This window comes from Lynx canadensis, chromosome F1 (assembly GCF_007474595.2).
Source record: "Lynx canadensis isolate LIC74 chromosome F1, mLynCan4.pri.v2, whole genome shotgun sequence".
Lineage (NCBI taxonomy): Eukaryota > Metazoa > Chordata > Mammalia > Carnivora > Felidae > Lynx > Lynx canadensis.
The window spans coordinates 67,789,349-67,806,598 of NC_044319.2; the positions used below are offsets into that span (position 1 = coordinate 67,789,349).

Sequence of the window (17,250 nt, forward strand, 5' to 3'; positions counted from 1 at the left end):
CTTTCCTCCTTCCTGATTCCTCCCTCCAAGCACTTCGCTGACCACTGTGTTAGACGCGCCCTCCGCTTCCCATCGGACGCTTCTAAGTTTTCCTAGGAGCGAGTCACGTGTCAGGGGACCCCCGCCACCCTAATGAGGGGCCCTCGCTTCGTCAGAGCAGCAAAGTTCATGCCATGCGGGCATCCCCTGGGCACGATAGCAAGCTACTTTCCGCCACTCCCTTGGCACCCTTTCATGCCAGCTGGGGAATAATGCCCACTGTCTGGCGCTGCCCCTGCCAGGGGCTCCTGCCTTCCCCAACTGCGACTTACAGGAAACGGTAGCATTCGGTAGTGGCCCCCAGCAGCGAGACGCCGGGAGGGAGGGAGGGAGGGAGGGAGGCACCTGGGACGGAGGACCGTTAGGGAGAGGCAGGAGGCAGGGAGGCCTCCAGACTCTTCCCCAGTGCTCCTGGTTCCCAGAGCTGGGGATGCCTCCAGGCTGATTGGCAGCTCTTTGTTTCAGCCCCCCCCCACTCGCCTGCTGGCCCCCCCCTTCAACTCCCCCTTCCAGTCCCTCCGCCCCCCGCTCCTGCTCTCTCCGCCTAGCCTTTTCCCCTCCCAGCCGCCTGCCTGCCAGGGGTAGTGAGCCAGCTGAGCGGCATGGAGACGCAGGAACTTCGGGGGGCCCTGGCTCTTCTCCTCCTCTGCACTTTCTCATGTGCCAGTCAGGACCTGCAGGGTAAGCCCGTCTCCATCCTCTTAGACCCCTTCTCTGCCTCCTCTCCTTTGGCCCCCAGCCTAGTAGCGGGAAACATGTGGGCAAGGGGAGAGTCCTGAAATTGAGCCGGATGGAAGATTGATGAAATCGTGGCCATGGGGGTAGGAGTGAACAGCAGAGGGTACTGGGTGAGTGGGAAGTGGCCAAGGTCAGCACGAGGCCAGGGCAGAGGACTCAGGAGCTGGATGCTAGGGCTGCCTGGCTGGGTTGGTGTCTGAGCATCCACAGGCATTCCAGGCTCTGGGAGAGCAGTGCAAAGGTGGGCTTCTTCACCCCCCACCCCCACCCCCAGCCAGGGCTCCTGGCTGCCCTGGGACATGGGGGGTGGGGTGGGGACCCAGAGGTCTGGGCTCTCCCGGAGGTCTGGCTGTGGGATGGGCCTGTGGGTGTGGGAGAGGTAGCTGGAGCAGATGACACAGGCACAGATTCATTACTGGCTGGAAGGGAAACCACAGATTGGCCAGGACACAGGAGGCACAGGAGCCCGGTCCTACATTCCCGAGGGGGAGAGGCAGACAGGAGGGTTGGAGCCCTCAGTGGGCAGCTCTTCTCATCCAAAGTGAGTGTGCTGAGCCCCCACGATGGGAGGAGGGGCATCTGGGTGTGGAAGCAGCCAAACGCAGCAGCATAAAGAGAAACTGCTTTTCCAGTTCTGTGCTGTGGGCACCAGGTGCTACTTCTGCCTGGGATCAGCACGGTGGCTCCCTTGCGCCACCTGGTGGGGGCATCTCAAGGTTGCCGGGCGCCGTTTCTGTATTTGCAAGAGAGCCTCAGGCCCGCGGGCTCCCAGACCCGGTGGGGAGGCACTGCTGAGGGAAAAAAAGGAAGGCACGATGCCCTGTCTTCCCAGAGCAGCAAGGCTTGAGTTTCAAGAAGGTGACTAATACTGCCTGGTGGCGGGCGTGGAGGTAGTGATGAAGGGTGCTCCACCCCCGAGGGCTCGGGGGAAGGGCAGGCCTTAGCATTTGATCCCTTCACTGACCTTGATGATCCTTGCCTGCCAGTGATTGACCTGCTGACTGTGGGCGAGTCTCGGCAGATGACCGCTGTGGCAGAGAAGATCCGGACCGCCCTGCTCACTGCTGGGGACATCTACCTCTTGTCCACCTTCCGCCTGCCCCCCAAACAGGGCGGTGTCCTCTTTGGCCTCTACTCTCGGCAGGACAACACACGATGGCTGGAGGCCTCTGTCGTGGGCAAAATCAACAAAGGTGACTGCTGGGCATCTCCTTTCCTGCAGTGGTGCCCCTTGAGCACTTTCTCTCATCCCCACCCCTGGGGCCCCATGGACCCATCAGGCTGTGCTCAGGCACCGGGGGTGGGGGGCGCACCTGGTTCGGGGTGCTTGGAGGTGCCTCAGAAGGCCAGGTACCCAAACAGTAGAGTGAGGCCTAATGTTTGTATGGAGTGGATGTTGCACTTGGGGAGGGGAGGCCTGTCTCTGTGTCCTAGCAAGGGTGTAAAGCAGTCCAGCAGATCCCTGGCACGATTCAGTGGGTGCAAAACCAGCTGCCACCCTAGCAGGGGACAGAGCGATCTGATGCCACTGAAGAGTAAGAAAGTCTTGGTCTTTGAACCCGTTTGAAAAGCACGTATCGTGTGCACCTGCCGTGTATGAGGTGTCGGGAGACGTTAGCTGAATGAGGACAATAGGTGTGTCACACGGAAGAGTGGATGCGAGGCTCGGCTGGGAGGCAGGGGATGGGGGACAGTCCCCTACTGACCTCCCCTCCTGGGCAGTGCTGGTGCGGTACCAGCGGGAGGACGGCAAGGTCCACGCGGTGAACCTGCAGCAGGCGGGCCTGGCCGACGGGCGCACGCACACGGCTCTCCTGCGACTCCGAGGTCCCTCCCGACCCAGCCTCGCCCTGCAGCTCTACGTGGACTGCAAACTGGGTGACCAGCACGCCGGGCTCCCAGGGCTGGCCCCCATTCCTCCAGCGGAGGTGGATGGGCTGGAGATCAGGACCGGACAGAAGGCTTATTTGAGGATGCAGGTGAGCGGGAAGGGAGGCCCCGGTGCTTCTGCGGAAACGGTTTGCCCCCGTGGGAGGAGTTAGCGGGTCCTCCCACCCTGCTCTGCTCCTGTCCCCCCAGGGCTTTGTGGAGTCTATGAAAATGATTCTGGGCGGGTCCATGGCCCGGGTGGGAGCCCTGAGTGAGTGTCCGTTCCAGGGGGACGAGTCCATCCACAGAGCAGGTAACACGCAGACTTCCGTTAGCTGACATTCCGGACCCCAGATCACATCCTGTGGTCTTTATTGACTTTCATCTCCTCGATTTCCCCCTTAACACTCATTCCTGGGCTTCCGACCCTCTTATCCCAATCTCCTCCGCCTCTGGGTCTGTGATCCCCAAATAACACAGCCATCCCAGGAAGTGTGGGTCACAAAACTCTCCAGGTTCAGGCCATCACCACTCCCCCACCCCCACCCCCCCACCCAGGGTGGCTGGGGAAAACAGCCATCCAGGAGAAGACGGGAGCTCCGTGTGAGGGGTGGGAAAGTGAACTGCTTGGTCTCAGTGGCTAAGAGAAGGGTCTTGGGTCTTACAGTGGCGGCTGTCACCCATCAGCAGTTTCTCTGAGCATCGTCCATCTGCCTGGTCTCCTTGACAGGGATGTTCAAAGGTTCTTGCTTAAATAAAACGCCCACTTCTCGCAGATCGGTCCAAAAAAGGACTGTGGAAGCAGGAGCTCAGAGGGGGAGGGGCGTGTGGAAATGGAGTGGATTGGGGCCCTGGCCCTGCTCTGGGTCGCCTCTCACTCGGATCCCTTCTGCCCCTGCCAGGCCAGGACCAGAGGTGTGGGCTTTGACGGTCTGTGAGGCAGCCCTTCGCAGAGTCTCTCGCCCGGTGGGAGAGCTGGTGCTGCCCGCCCGTCACCCCTGCCCTCCTGCCATCCACCTGCCTGTCCTTACTCTAAGACTCCTCCAGGCCTTTGTTCCTGTCCCTCTTTTCCTTCCTCCTCCTGGCCCTCTTCACGACTCCGCCCTTGACTGTGTTTTCTCCTCTCCAGTGACCAACGCGCTCCATTCCATCCTGGGTGAGTGGGCCACAAGGAGGTGGGAGGGGCCGGGGGCCAAGGTGGGAGGGGCCAGGGGCTATGGCCTGCCACCTCTTCGGCCAGGACAGGGTGGGACTTAAAAGGTGGGTGGGCAGTAGCGGCAGGAATTGGCTTCTGACCCTAAAGAGGGACCAGGGTGGTGGCCCGGCTCTGAGCCTCTCTGCACCCTGGGCTCTGACAGGGGAGCAGACCAAGGCGCTGGTCACCCAGCTCACCCTCTTCAACCAGATCCTGGTGGAGCTGCGGGATGACATCCGAGACCAGGTCTGAGCGCACCTGCACCAGGGAGGTGGTGCTGCTGGGGGAGGGGGGGAGCTGCCAGGAGCCGACTGCCCCCCCCCCCCCCGCCCTTCTGTCTGCCAGGTGAAGGAAATGTCCCTGATCCGAAACACCATCATGGAGTGTCAGGTGTGCGGTGAGTGGGGAGCGGGGCGGGCGCCAGGCGACCCCGTGCCTCCGGCCCCTCGGTGGCGGTCCCCCCCACCTCTGCGGGGCCGGAATGGCCGCCTCAGGGTGGCTCTGACCTCGCCTGCCCCCCAGGCTTCCACGAGCAGCGTTCGCACTGCAGCCCCAACCCCTGCTTCCGCGGCGTGGACTGCATGGAGGTGTACGAGTACCCCGGCTACCGCTGCGGGCCCTGCCCCCCCGGCCTGCAGGGAAATGGCACCCACTGCAGCGACATCAATGAGGTGGGGGCGGCCAGCTTGAAGGGGCACCGGCACTCGGGGTGAGGGAGGTGGGAGAGGCCCAAGGAGGTGGCGTAGCTGTCGGTCGGAAGCACGAGAGCCTGGGCTTTCTTTGGGACACCGGGAGACCGGAAAGGAAGCAAGACGGGAGGGGACAAAGTCTGTGGCCAAGACCGGAGGGCCATTGGGCGGCGCAGGGCAGTCTGGGCCTAGCCGGGAGGGGCCCCGGGGGGCCCACAGGCAGAGGCACCCGACCATCGTCCTCCGTTCCCCAGTGTGCCCACGCGGACCCTTGTTTTCCTGGCGTCAGCTGCATCAACACCATGCCTGGCTTCCGCTGTGAGGCCTGTCCCCAGGGCTACAAAGGCACGCGGGTGTCCGGTGTGGGTATTGACTACGCCCGCGCCAGCAAACAGGTCAGGTCGGGTAGAATGTGTAGACGAGGGGCGCCTGGGTGGCTAAGTTGGTTAAGCGTCCGACTTTGGCTCGGGGCATGATCTCATGGTTCGTGGGTTCGCGTCGGGCTCTGTGCTGACATCCTGGAGCCTGCTTTGGATTCTGTGTCTCCCTCTCTCTCTGTTCCTCACCAGCTAACACTCTGTGTCTCTCTCTCTCTCTCAAAAATATGTAACCGTTAAAAAAATTTTTTTTAACTGAAAAAAAAAGAACGCATAGACAAGGTCGTGGCCTTGCCGGGGCCTGGTCGGCCGTCCGGGTTGAACATGGGTCCTTGCGCTAACACCGGTTTGGGGTCTGGGCTTCGTGTCAGTGTCCACGGGTAGGGGCACAAGGAGATCCGTCATCGATCTGTCCCGTCAGGTCTGCCAGGACATCGACGAATGCAGTGACGGTAACAACGGTGGCTGCGACCCCAACTCCATCTGCACCAACACTGTGGTAAGCCGAGCGGCCCAACCGCGTCCGTAGCGGTGGGACAGTGCGCCTACACGCGTGAGCACACCCACACCCCACGTCCTACTTCCTGCTTCCTTCCCTGGGGCACCACGGGCACACGTTCCCCGCGCCAGTTTGGAAGCCGGGTCCTGCTTCTCACCGTGACTGGCGAGCCCGGCTTTTCTGAGCGTCAGTCTATTCACCCGAAAAACAGGGCCGGCAGACACCTCGAAAGGTTGTCAGGGGAACCCGAGGAAGTGACTGATGCGTGGCCTCGAGCAGGAGCAGGGAGTGAGGTCCCGCACCGCCGGCTGGGGCACCTGGCAGCCTGAGCTCCTTCCTGAGTCACCGCTTCCCTCCTCTTAGGGTTCCTTCAAGTGTGGTCCCTGTCGCCTGGGCTTCGTGGGCAACCAGAGCCAGGGCTGCGTCCCCGCCCGCACCTGCCACAGCCCAGCCCACAGCCCCTGCCACGTCCACGCGCACTGTCTCTTTGAACGCAACGGGGCCGTGTCCTGCTCGGTGAGCTAGGCCTGGGGCTTGGAAGGAAAAGGGAGAATCTGGAGAGAGGGGTAGGGCTGGTGACCCTGCTTAGGGCCTGGGTGGGGCCTGAGCAGGGAAGGGAGGTGGTCCTGGGCGCAGGTGCCGGTTGGTGAGAATAGAGGCTGAAGCAGGGAAAAGGGTGGGGCACGAGGAGATAGCGGGGACCCTCATTCCTACCCGCCCCGCCCCACTGCCCCAGTGTAACGTGGGCTGGGCCGGGAACGGGAACGTGTGTGGGACCGACACGGACATCGACGGCTACCCGGACCAGGCCCTGCCCTGCATGGACAACAACAAACATTGCAAGCAGGTGTGGGGCGGGTGGGCGGGCAGTGGGGGGGGGGGGGCAGGCACCCTGGCTGGGGCAGGCCACAACCCATCCGGCCTCTCTCTCCTGCTCTTTAGGACAATTGCCTTTTGACCCCCAACTCTGGCCAGGAAGATGCTGATAACGATGGCGTGGGGGACCAGTGCGACGATGATGCCGATGGCGATGGGATCAAGAATGTCGAGGTGCCTCCTAGCCGTCCCACCCCTTCCAGTTCCTCTGCTCCCCACCTTGCCCTGCCCCATGACCCTGCCCCCCGTTGGCCCCTGGCAGCTCTACAGGAAGGGCCCCAGGACTGTTGGGGGGGGGGGGCGCACGCCCTGTGCCAGGGCAAGATGGTCATGTGGAGGCCGGGGGTCATCCTCGCTGCTCGCTAGCCGGCTGTCAGGATGGGGTCAAGGGTGTGGGGGTGAGGAGGCCAGCAGTGGAGAGGAGGCCTGACCCTTTTTCTCCCACCCCAGGACAACTGCCGGCTCTTCCCCAACAAGGACCAGCAAAACTCAGATACAGATTCATTCGGGGATGCCTGTGACAACTGCCCCAACGTTCCCAACAATGACCAGAAGGACACGGATGGCAATGGGGAAGGGGATGCCTGTGACAACGACGTGGACGGGGACGGTGCAGGACGGGGCTGAGGGGGGTGGGGGGCCTGTAAGAATTTGGATGCAGGTGGGCACAAGGGGCAGCTAGGAAGTCTGAGACTGGCGTGGGGCAGGGGTCAATGGGAATGTGAGGAAGGGGGGCAGGGGGCGCAGGCAGGGGTCTTGAGCAGCTTTTCTCTGAGTGGGAGGTGAGCTCTGGGCTCTCACCAACACAGAAGAGGATGTGACGTGTCCTAGTGACGGCTCTGTGCTATCCCCGTGTCTTATAGGTATCCCCAACGGACTGGACAATTGCCCTAAAGTCCCCAACCCCCTGCAGACAGACAGGGATGAGGACGGGGTGGGAGATGCGTGTGACAGCTGCCCTGAAATGAGCAATCCCACTCAGGTACAGCGGTGCGGGGTAGGGGGCCGGAGGGTGGAGCCCCAGCCCTTCAGATAGGAAGTGGGCCAGCCATCCTCCAGTTACCAACAGATGCTGAGAACCGGCCCCTCTCCCGCAGACAGACGCAGACAGCGACCTGGTGGGGGATGTCTGTGACACCAACGAGGACAGGTAGGGTTGGCAGAGAGCTAGATGGTCATACAGGGCTTCCTCTCCTCTCCTCTAGCACATACTCAGTTTCCTCCGTGGTTTAGCCTTGACTGTCCACCACTGTCGAGCAGGAGGTCTGCCCTCCACCCCTGCTGTGGGACTTTACCTCACCTGGCTGATGGCAGGGGGTGTGGCCGAATGGAGGGTACACCCCAGTCCCCACCCCGAAGAGAGGGGGCTGTGTGGCCGAATGGAGGGTACACCCCAGACCTCGCGCCGAAGAGCGGGGACGGATGTGGTACTTTTAGAGCCTTTATCTGGTGCCTGTTCTGGGCAGCGACGGGGATGGACATCAGGACACCAAGGACAACTGCCCACAGCTGCCAAACAGCTCCCAGCTGGACTCCGACAACGACGGCCTTGGAGATGAGTGTGACGGGGACGATGACAACGATGGGATCCCAGATTATGTGCCTCCTGGTCCCGACAACTGTCGCCTGGTTCCCAATCCCAATCAGAAGGACTCAGATGGTAAGGCTGGGGCCCCACAGAAGGTTGGCCCGGTGTGGGCCCTGCCCAAGGAGGGGTGGCAGCGCGGCCTCGGGGCCACGGCCAGGCCTTCCCAAGTGCCTGGCCTCACCCTGCGCAGGCAATGGCGTTGGTGACGTGTGTGAGGATGACTTTGACAATGATGCGGTGGTTGACCCCCTGGACGTGTGTCCCGAAAGTGCGGAGGTGACCCTCACGGATTTTCGGGCCTATCAGACGGTTGTCCTGGATCCTGAGGGTGATGCCCAGATTGACCCAAACTGGGTGGTGCTCAACCAGGTACTAGGGCACCGGGTTGGGCAGGTGCTGTCAGACCAGACTGCCAGGTGGGGGCTGGCAGGGGCGGGGGGGGGGGGGGGCGGTCAGAGCACTGGATCAGGGCTTCCTTCCTTCCTGCCACGACCAGGGCATGGAAATCGTTCAGACCATGAACAGTGACCCCGGCCTGGCCGTTGGTATGTAAGGGACACCCAGCTCAATAAGTTCCAAATGGAGAAATCCCACAGGGGCGGACGGTGGGGGGCTGAGCTGGCCACATGTACAGCTGGCGTCCCATCCCACCCCTGGCCCACAGTGGGCCGCCGGTAGCTCTGCCGGCCCTGACCTTGACCCCGCCCACCCCCAGGATACACAGCCTTCAACGGTGTGGACTTCGAAGGCACCTTCCACGTGAACACGGTCACAGATGACGACTACGCAGGCTTTCTCTTCAGCTATCAGGACAGCGGCCGCTTCTACGTGGTCATGTGGAAGCAGACGGAGCAGACGTATTGGCAGGCCACCCCTTTCCGGGCGGTGGCTCAGCCCGGGCTGCAGCTCAAGGTCTTGCAACTGCCCAGACCCGCCACCTCCTTGGGCCCTTCCCCAGACTCCCCACCCCCCACGTGAGTGGGAACCCTCTTTCCCAGGTATCTGGCCTGGAGGTTGGCTCCCGGGGTCAGGGGGTGGGGGGCCCTCCAGATCGCTCTCCCGCCCACCTTGACTTCCTCTGCCACCTGCACTTACCAGCCTGTGGCTCGGGGCCTGTGGCTAACGCACTGTCCTCACCGATACCCTCCAGGCAGTGACATCCGTGTCTGGCCCAGGTGAACATCTCCGGAATGCCCTGTGGCATACTGGCCACACCCCCGACCAGGTGCGACTGCTGTGGACTGACCCCCGGAACGTGGGCTGGCGGGACAAGACCTCCTACCGCTGGCAGCTACTGCACCGGCCTCAAGTCGGCTACATTCGGTGAGGGGAGCGCTGAGCCCTCCTGCCGGACCCCAGGCCCCGCCTTTCCTTCACCTTTAGCCGAGACCCACCGGACTGCCCCTCCACTGCGTTCCTCGGTGCCCGGTGCCCCGGGCCAGGACTGGGCCGCTGCTCTGTCTTCCCTCTCACCACAGACGTACCGCCTCAGCCCCGCTCTCCTCGTCCTCAGGCAGCCGGGGCTCTGGTGCGGGTGCTGCGGAAGGAAGACCTGTGGGCAGCGTTGGGCGAGTCCTTCCTTTTCCGTGCTCCGTTTTCCCCTCCGTGAAATGGGGCGATCTTGGGAGCCTCTGGGCCGCAGGCCAGTCTGTGGAGAGGCCCGTCACTTCCAGCCCCTTCCGTGCTCCATCCCAGAAGCTGCCCCATCAAAGTGTCTGACCTGGAGGGGGCCGTCATTTGCAGAGGAGTAAACCGAGGCCCAGATGGCACATCTCTTAGTAGCGGAGCTAAGGCTTCTGGGTTCAGTGCCGTGTGCACAACTGCGCATCTCCTAGTCGGTGGGGATGACAGGGAAGGGACAGCCAATGGCAAGAGCCCAGGGTCCCGGGACTCGGGTTGGTTCCCCTTTAAGGTGCCTGGGGCTGCAGGGTGCCAGGGCAGGGGATGAGGGAGGGTGGACCAGAGCCTGGGAAGCGGGTGACTTCACCCCCCAGCCCATTGTGCTCATTGTCATGACAACCCAATCCTCGCTTGGAATGCGGCTGGTGCTTTGAGATGCAAAGGGGGCGGACAAAGAGGCAGGGGCCCCGGGCCTGAGAAAAGCACCCCCGTCCCTCCCCTTTCCTTCCTCCCTCTCCCTCCTTCCGTTCTCTCTCAGGCCCGGTGAGCTCGAGGGGGGTTGGGGATGAGCAGGGCCCGGGCTTGATGGCCCAGTGCCCACTGGGCACCCTCGCACCAACGGACACCCCTCTCCCGGACAGGGTGAAGCTCTATGAGGGCCCTCAGCTGGTGGCAGACTCCGGGGTGATCATTGACACGGCCATGCGAGGGGGGCGCCTTGGCGTATTCTGCTTCTCCCAAGAAAACATCATTTGGTCCAATCTCCAGTATCGATGCAATGGTGAGGCCGAAGACTTGGATCAGCCTGACCTTCCGACCCTTGTCCCTCCTGGGAGGGTCCCATCCTCTGACCCTAGTGACTCCTCCCTCCTCAGACACCGTGCCCGAGGACTTCGAGCCATTCCGGAGGCAGCTGCTCCAGGGAAGAGCGTGAAGAGGCGGCCGCCGGATCCAGCATCCTGGTCTTCGCCCCTTTGGCCTTGGGGTCCGTCCTGGAGACCCTCGGGTCTAATCTGCAGCCGCTCAGCCAAACACAGGCCCTCCTCCGGCACAAACGGGAGTTCAGTCCCAGAGGGGCGGTGACCCCACTGTTCAGGAGATGGGAAGTTTTCGGGGGGTATTTCTCAGGCACTAACCCCAGGAAAGAGAACACATTGCCATAAAGTTCCAGTGGTTTTCCACACTAGTTGGTGTTGCTTATTTTAGGGATTTCCCCGGGGTAGTGTGGGGAGCAGGAGGGAAGCCGAGGGGTGAGGAGGAGGGCTGGTAGGATGAGAGTTAGAGATCTAGGGGAGGTTGGGGGCCTGCTGGAGGAAGAACGGTGCTGGACTGAGGTAGGTGAAGGATGAGGGGCTGGTCCGAAAATGGCTTAGGTGCTCCCAGCCCCACTTACTCACGGTGGCTGCGGCGACACTCCAGTGGATCTGAGGTGGTCCGGGTCGAGAGCCAGGAGGGCTGGAGCCGGCCCGCTCGGGGTGAGGGGGGGCCGGGGGGCCGGGGGGGCCGGAGGCCGGGACGAGTGCAATATTGGCGGGGGAAAGAACAACACTGCACCGCGTCCCGTCCCTCCCGCCCGCCCGGGGCCCGGGACCCCGCTCCGCACCGCTTGCAGCCGGACCAGCCCCAGAACCGGGGTCGCGCCGGGGACTTTGGTCCGCTTCGGAAGCCAGAGACTCTGCGCCCGGACGAGGGGTAGGGGACGGCCGAGGGAGGGGGGCGCGGGGAGGCAGAAGGGGAGACCGCGGTGGCCCGGAAAGCCGCTTTCCGACACCCAGCCGTTGCGCGCGCTTGCTCTTTAAATACTCGGAGTGCGCGGCGCGGAGCCGTCGCCGTGGCGACGCGTGTCCCAGCAACCGGACTGAATGGCTGTTGCCCGGCAACGCCGGGGCAGCAGTTTTGGGACCGCCCACCTAGATGCTCGCGCCTTCTCGGGCGGCCGGGCGGGGGGCTTCCGCGCCCCTCGGGCCTCCGCGCGTAGCCGCGGCCCCGCTTCCTTGCACCCCGCCGCCCCGAGGGGTTGTGAAAGCTCCTTTTCCAGTCTGTACCCGCGGCGACTGGGAACGGTTTTCCTAACGGGGGCGTAGCTGGGGTGGGGGAGGTAACCTCTGGGGGGGGGGCCCGACCCCCACGCTCCACGTGCGCGGCGCCCAAGCGTTTGCGCCCTTCGTTCTTCTCGCCACCCCCCCCCCCCCGCCCAATCACGCACCCCCCCCATACAGTCCCCGGGTCACACCGTGTGCCTGTCTACCCCCAATGCCACTCTGGGCCCCCAAATACCCTTCGGTTGCCCCACCTACTCTCTGCCGCCCACATGCGTCACTCACCTGCCCCGTTTCCCCTCCCACATTCCTCTGTCCTCTCCCACATATTTGGGCGCCCCTTCCTCGTACCTCGGGACCCCACCCACTGAGCGCCGTCTCCTCCAGACGCCGCCCCCACGCGCCCCGGGGTCCCCCTCTTGCCGCCAGCCCCTCCCGTCGGTGGAGCGGAGCGTCCCCGCCCTCCGCGTCTGAGCCCCAGACCTGCGCGCCCGGCCCCTCGGGCCGCCCTCGGGCACGCCGCCCCCTCCGGCCAACCGGGCGCCCGGGGTCCCCGCGCGCTGCCGCCAGGGGGCAGGAGAGCCCCGCCCGCCGCGAGCCGGAGCCCCGGGCAGGAGAGACCCCGGGGTGCCGCGGAGCCCAGGTTTCGGCCCGCGTCCAGTGGGACTTCTTCCCCGCCCCCTCCTCGGGAGGCAGCCAAGGCGGGAACGCCGGCCCTGGAAAGCCCGGCAGGGGCGGGGACTGTGGGTTTCGGTGGATCTGCGCGCGGAACCCTGAAGGGAGCGGTGATTCCGGGAAGTGGCGGGGGGAGGGGGTCCAAAACTGGCCCCGGGCCCCCCCTTTCTCGAGCCTTCTCGTACCCCCCCGCCAAGCCCCCACGGTGGGGCTTCAGGGGGCCCATTGAGAATGGGGCGCGGGGTGAGGGACGCGAGGGTGAGCTTCCTCGGCCCGCGGTCCGGGACCCTAACCCGGCCCACTTCCTCTGCCCCTTTTCTCACCCCTGCTGTTGCCCGGAGGCCAAAACTAGAGCCGAGGAGGCCCAGGTCCTCGGTTCCCCCCCCACCCCCCACCCCCACCCCCACCCCCACCCCTGCTCCTCTTCTGGAGCCGGGCAGTGGCCGGTGATGGGAGCACCCGCGGGATGTCAGAGGGTGGAGTGATCGGAGCCCACGTACCCCACCTGAGGGGCCAGGAACGGTTGGGGAGGAGGAGGAAGAGGTAGGAGGTAGGGAAAGGGGGAGGGGGCGGGGTTTTGTCACCTGTCACCTGCTCCGGCCGAGCCTAGGGCGGGCCGGGGACCGGTATAAAGCAGCAGGCGCCACCTCACACGCAGCTCCTTCCCGAGTGTGTTCCGCCCCCTCCCCACCCAGCTCACCACCACCATGACGCCGCGCTTCCTGGCCCCTTGCTTCCTCCTGCTCCTTACAGGTGAGGGGCACAGCCGGGGAGGGGGTGGTCTTCTCAGCGTCTGCGTCAGGTCTCTTTCCTCGCAGATGGCATCCCCGGGGGCGGCCTGGTCTGTGCCAGAATACAGGAGGGCGGCCAAGGACAGACAAGAGCCGGCCCCTCGCCCCTGGGGAGAGCTGGTGCCAGGAGCATAGAAAGACCTGAAGACAAGTCTGGGGAGGTGTGGGGGGGGTGGGGGGGTCAGGAGACATAGATCTTAGGAGCAGAGAAATGGACAGCTAGGAGCAGGGGTGTGGGGGGAGAGGGAGGTTGCCAGCCAGGAAGGAGGAAGAGGGCCCGACCAGGATTTGCCCCACTCCGAATCTTCCCGTGCCATTGCTTCTCAGGAGGCCGAAGGATGTCTTTCCTCCTTGTTCTGATTTGACCCCAACCCAGACCTGTCCCCTCAACCTCTTACACTTGTCACTGCAGCCCAAGACACCGCTGGCACCTCGTCCCTGGCCATCAGCCCTACCTCAAGCTCGGCCTCCGCCCCAGGACTCCCTGACACCTCGCCCCTGACCACCACTGCCAGGTCGTCCCTGACCACCACTGACACCTTGTCCTCGACCACCACTGACTCCCCGTCCCCGACCACCACTGACACCTCATCCCTGACCACCAATGACACCTTGTCCTCGACCACCACTGACTCCCCGTCCCCGACCACCACTGACACCTCATCCCTGACCACCAATGACACCTTGTCCTCGACCACCACTCACACCTTGTCCTCGACCACCACTGACTTCCCATCCCCGACCACCACCGACACCTCATCCACCACTGACACCCTGACCGCCAACGACACCTTGTCCTCGACCACCACTCATACCTTGTCCCCGACCACCACTGACACGTCGTCCCCGACCACCAATGACACCACGTCCCTGACCACCAATGACACCTTGTCCTCGACCACCACTGACTCCCCGTCCCCGACCACCACTGACACCTCATCCCTGACCACCAATGACACCTTGTCCTCGGCCACCACTGACACGTTGTCCCCGACCACCACTGACATGTCCCTGACCACCAATGACACCACGTCCCTGACCAACAATGACACCTTGTCCTCAACCACCACTGACTCCTCGCCCCTGACCACCACTCACACCTTGTCCCCGACCACCACTGACATGTCCCTGACTACCAATGACACCACGTCCCTGACCACCAATGACACCTTGTCCTCGGCCACCACTGACACCTTGTCCCCGACCACCACTCACACCTTGTCCCTGACCACCACTCACACCTTGTCCCCGACCACTACTGACACGTCGTCCCTGACTACCAATGACACCACGTCCCTGACCACCAACGACACCTTGTCCTCGGCCACCACTGACACCTCGTCCCCGACCACCACTCACACCTTGTCCCCGACCACTACTGACACGTCGTCCCTGACCACCAATGACACCACGTCCCCGACCGCTAATGACACCATGTCCCCGACCACCGCTGGCACCTCATCCTTCACCAGCAGCCCCGCCAGCCACAGCGCCAGGACCACCACCAGCGCCACTAACCACAGTGTGGAGCCCGTCACCTCCTCCAATCATAAGACTTCTCCCCAGTTGTCCATTAGGATCTCCTTTTTCTTCCTGTCCTTTTCCATTTCGAACCTTCAGTTTAACTCTTGTCTGGAAGATCCCAACACCGGCTACTACCAGGAGCTGCAGAGAAACATTTCTGAGTGGGTGAGTGGCTATTTTTTCTCTGTCGTGCTCCCCCAGCAGCAGCCCCAAAACCGCCTGAATGGTTTGCATCAAGCCTTAATCCCGCCCCTCTCACCCAGTTTTTGCAGGTTTATAATCAGGAAGATTTTCTGGGCCTCTCCAGCATCAAGTTCAGGTACAATTCCGGGCGTGGGCCCTGTGGGGAGGGCGGAAGTTGCCGCCACTGTGGGGAGGGCTGGCGCACTCACAGCCCCGGGGTGGGGGGGGGGGGGAATTGCTGGCCCGGACGCTGGGACTCCTGGCTGAGTTCTCTTTCCCCGGGAGCAGGCCAGGATCTGTGGTGGTAGAATGCACCCTGGCCTTCCGACAGGGCACCACCGATGCCCTCAACGTGAAGACACAGCTTGACGAGCACCGAGAAGAAGCAGCCAGATACAACATGTCCATCTCGAGTGTCCGTGGTGAGGCCCCCGCCTCCCGGGCCCCGCCCTCCCGCCTCCGGGCTCCTGCTCTTCTTCCCCAGAGTGCTGGGAGGGGAGGGCCACCTCCCTGGGACAGTATTTTGACCGCTGCTTTTCCTCGTAGTACGTGACGCGTCATTTCCTTCCGCTGCTGGGTCCGGGTCTGGGGTACCCGGCTGGGGCATCGCCCTGCTGGTGCTGGTGTGTGTCCTGCTGGCACTGGCCATCGTCTATCTCGTTGTCCTGGTGAGTGTGTGGCCTCCAGCCCTGACCACAGCTGCCCCGCTGGAGGGAACTCCACGGCCCCCCCTGACACCCTGTTTCCCCAGACCGTGCGTCAGTGCCGCCGGAAGAACTGTGGGCAGCTGGACCTCTTTCCGCCCCGCGATGCCTATCACCCTATGAGCGAGTACCCCACCTACCATACCCACGGGCGCTACCTCCCCCCTGGGAGTACCAGACGCAGCCCCTATGAGGAGGTGAGGGTGGGGCTCGCGGTGCTCGGGCTGGGCAGGGGCTCTGGAAGGATGCTTGCAAAGCCCGGAGAACTTGGAAGGGAAAGGTGGTGCGGAGGACGAGGCACAGGGCCAGGCGAGCATGGGGTCAGAGGTCAGAGGAGGCCTGGGGAGGGGACCTTGGGAGGAAGGGGACCTCCAGGGAGAGGGTCCCCACTACCGGCATCTCCAGCTAGCGCTCCCTGCCGTGCCGAACGGGGATCTCGGACACGAAAGGGGTGAGGCTCCGTGCCCAGGGGAGCCCTTCCCGCGGGGACTCACAAGGGAAGAGGCACCTGTGCCCCGCCTCCCCTCCAGGCTCCTGAGAGTGGAGAGTGGATTGAGAAAGGCTGGCAGGAACGTGGGCTAAGAAGTCTCGCCAGGCGAGCCTGGGCGCCATGGGCCTCTGGCCTCTGGAGGAAGCAAGGACCCCTCCTCCCCCTCTGCTCACCTGGCCTTTCTCTCCAGGGCCTGGTAAATAATTACTCGGGCCACCTGGGGCTGGAACGCCACTCCAGGTGGGGGAGGGGAGCTTCCTTCCCTTGACCCTGTTTTCCTTCGACCGCGGACTTCCTTCCCCCAGTTTTACGGAGACAGGCATACACCTGCCGGGGCTGCTGGCACAGAGGATGGAAGGAGAAGGGAGCAGTAGGGGAGGGCAGGGGGGCTGCTGAGAGCCCAGGGGAGGGAGTGAAGGGGAGCGGAGGGAGGAGGAGAGGCCCCTGTTTACGGTCACCTGGCTGCCAGCGGGGCCGGCAGGTGTTTTTCCGATGAACCCTTCCAGAGTTAGTGAGAGTCTCGGGCCTGTTACCCCGCCTGGGGTGGGACCCGCAGCCCCGGGAGGCGCTCTCAGCCGGCGTCTCCCCCCACCCAGGTCTCCGCGGGCAACGGCGGCGGCAGCCTCGCTTACACGAACCCGGCGGCCACCTCTGCCGACTTGTAGGGCGTGTTGCCTGCCCGCGTCCAGCCGGTGCCAGCTGCCTCCCCCCGGGCTCCTTGCTGCCAGGCCTCTCCTCTCAGCTCCGTCCCGGGCTGGCGAGCTGGCGGTTCAGCTTGGGCCACTCACAGGCCCCACCACGTCCCCTCACCGGCCTCGGCCCCGCCGAAACCCATTGGAGCCCCTTGGGGACAGGCCCGGGACAGTGGCTCCCAGGAAAACAGGCCCAGAGAGCCCTGAGAGGGAAGTTAGCCCCAGAATGTGGCTGAATAAAACGTGGACCCCCTCTGTGCTGCCACCTTGGGATCTGTCCTCTGTGGCCCCTCGTGACCCTCTGTGACCCGTAGATGGGGGCGCCGAATGTGGGGAGGGGACCTGGAAGGGGTCTTCGCAGGGGGTGGGGGGGGGGGAAGAAGGCAAGAGGTGGGGTTCATCTGGAAAGCAGGAGGCGTGGTGAGGAGACGACATTGGGGTGCCGGTCACCTCTTCCCATCCCTGGCGGCGCAGGAGGAAGGAGGAAACGAAACCGAGGCGGCTCCGAGGCTGGCGTGACCCGGCTCCACCTGCACCCGCGGCTGTCCTCGCCCCTCTCCTGGGCTGGGGGCTGGTGGCGGCCACACCCTCGCCTCCCCTTGGCCCCGTGCCCCTGGCGGCTCTATTCTTAGCGTCCCGGGGTGTGAAGTAAGCCCCTGGGC

General features: G+C 63.9%; 2 protein-coding genes across 3 annotated transcripts; both read left to right on the top strand.

The window, feature by feature from the left end:
• Window positions 1–390: 390 nt before the first annotated feature.
• THBS3 (thrombospondin 3) lies at window positions 391–10,676 on the top strand. Its single transcript, XM_030303284.1, has 23 exons — window positions 391–720; window positions 1,764–1,970; window positions 2,500–2,756; window positions 2,857–2,959; window positions 3,776–3,802; window positions 4,005–4,087; window positions 4,187–4,238; window positions 4,364–4,512; window positions 4,785–4,925; window positions 5,329–5,406; window positions 5,770–5,922; window positions 6,143–6,253; window positions 6,349–6,456; window positions 6,733–6,892; window positions 7,146–7,264; window positions 7,380–7,432; window positions 7,749–7,942; window positions 8,061–8,239; window positions 8,367–8,415; window positions 8,586–8,782; window positions 9,021–9,193; window positions 10,132–10,271; window positions 10,366–10,676. The coding sequence occupies exons 1-23, from the start codon at window positions 642–644 to the stop codon at window positions 10,422–10,424; spliced, it is 2,871 nt and encodes a 956-aa protein (XP_030159144.1). The 5' UTR covers window positions 391–641; the 3' UTR covers window positions 10,425–10,676.
• A 2,160-nt stretch (window positions 10,677–12,836) lies between these two features.
• Window positions 12,837–16,853, top strand: MUC1 (mucin 1, cell surface associated). Of its 2 annotated transcripts, none has more exons than XM_030303303.1 (7): window positions 12,837–12,957; window positions 13,408–14,684; window positions 14,783–14,838; window positions 14,991–15,124; window positions 15,249–15,370; window positions 15,454–15,603; window positions 15,937–16,179. In XM_030303303.1, the coding sequence occupies exons 1-7, from the start codon at window positions 12,912–12,914 to the stop codon at window positions 16,162–16,164; spliced, it is 2,013 nt and encodes a 670-aa protein (XP_030159163.1). In that variant the 5' UTR covers window positions 12,837–12,911; the 3' UTR covers window positions 16,165–16,179. The 2 variants fall into 2 exon arrangements, with proteins under 2 accessions (XP_030159163.1, XP_030159164.1); XM_030303304.1 differs by lacking the exon at window positions 15,937–16,179 and adding an exon at window positions 16,493–16,853 and having other exon boundaries at window positions 12,840–12,957.
• The last annotated feature ends 397 nt before the right edge of the window (window positions 16,854–17,250 follow it).

Excerpts from the sequence above, each read along its gene's own strand:
- THBS3 (XM_030303284.1), top strand. The coding sequence starts at position 642 with ATGGAGACGCAGGAACTTCGGGGGGCCCTGGCTCTTCTCCTCCTCTGC. Across the intron at positions 721-1,763 it reads TGCCAGTCAGGACCTGCAGG|TGATTGACCTGCTGACTGTG; the intron begins GTAAGCCCGTCT and ends CTTGCCTGCCAG. Across the intron at positions 10,272-10,365 it reads TCTCCAGTATCGATGCAATG|ACACCGTGCCCGAGGACTTC; the intron begins GTGAGGCCGAAG and ends CTCCCTCCTCAG.
- MUC1 (XM_030303303.1), top strand. The coding sequence starts at position 12,912 with ATGACGCCGCGCTTCCTGGCCCCTTGCTTCCTCCTGCTCCTTACAG. Across the intron at positions 14,685-14,782 it reads AGAGAAACATTTCTGAGTGG|TTTTTGCAGGTTTATAATCA; the intron begins GTGAGTGGCTAT and ends CCTCTCACCCAG. Across the intron at positions 15,125-15,248 it reads GTCCATCTCGAGTGTCCGTG|TACGTGACGCGTCATTTCCT; the intron begins GTGAGGCCCCCG and ends TTTTCCTCGTAG.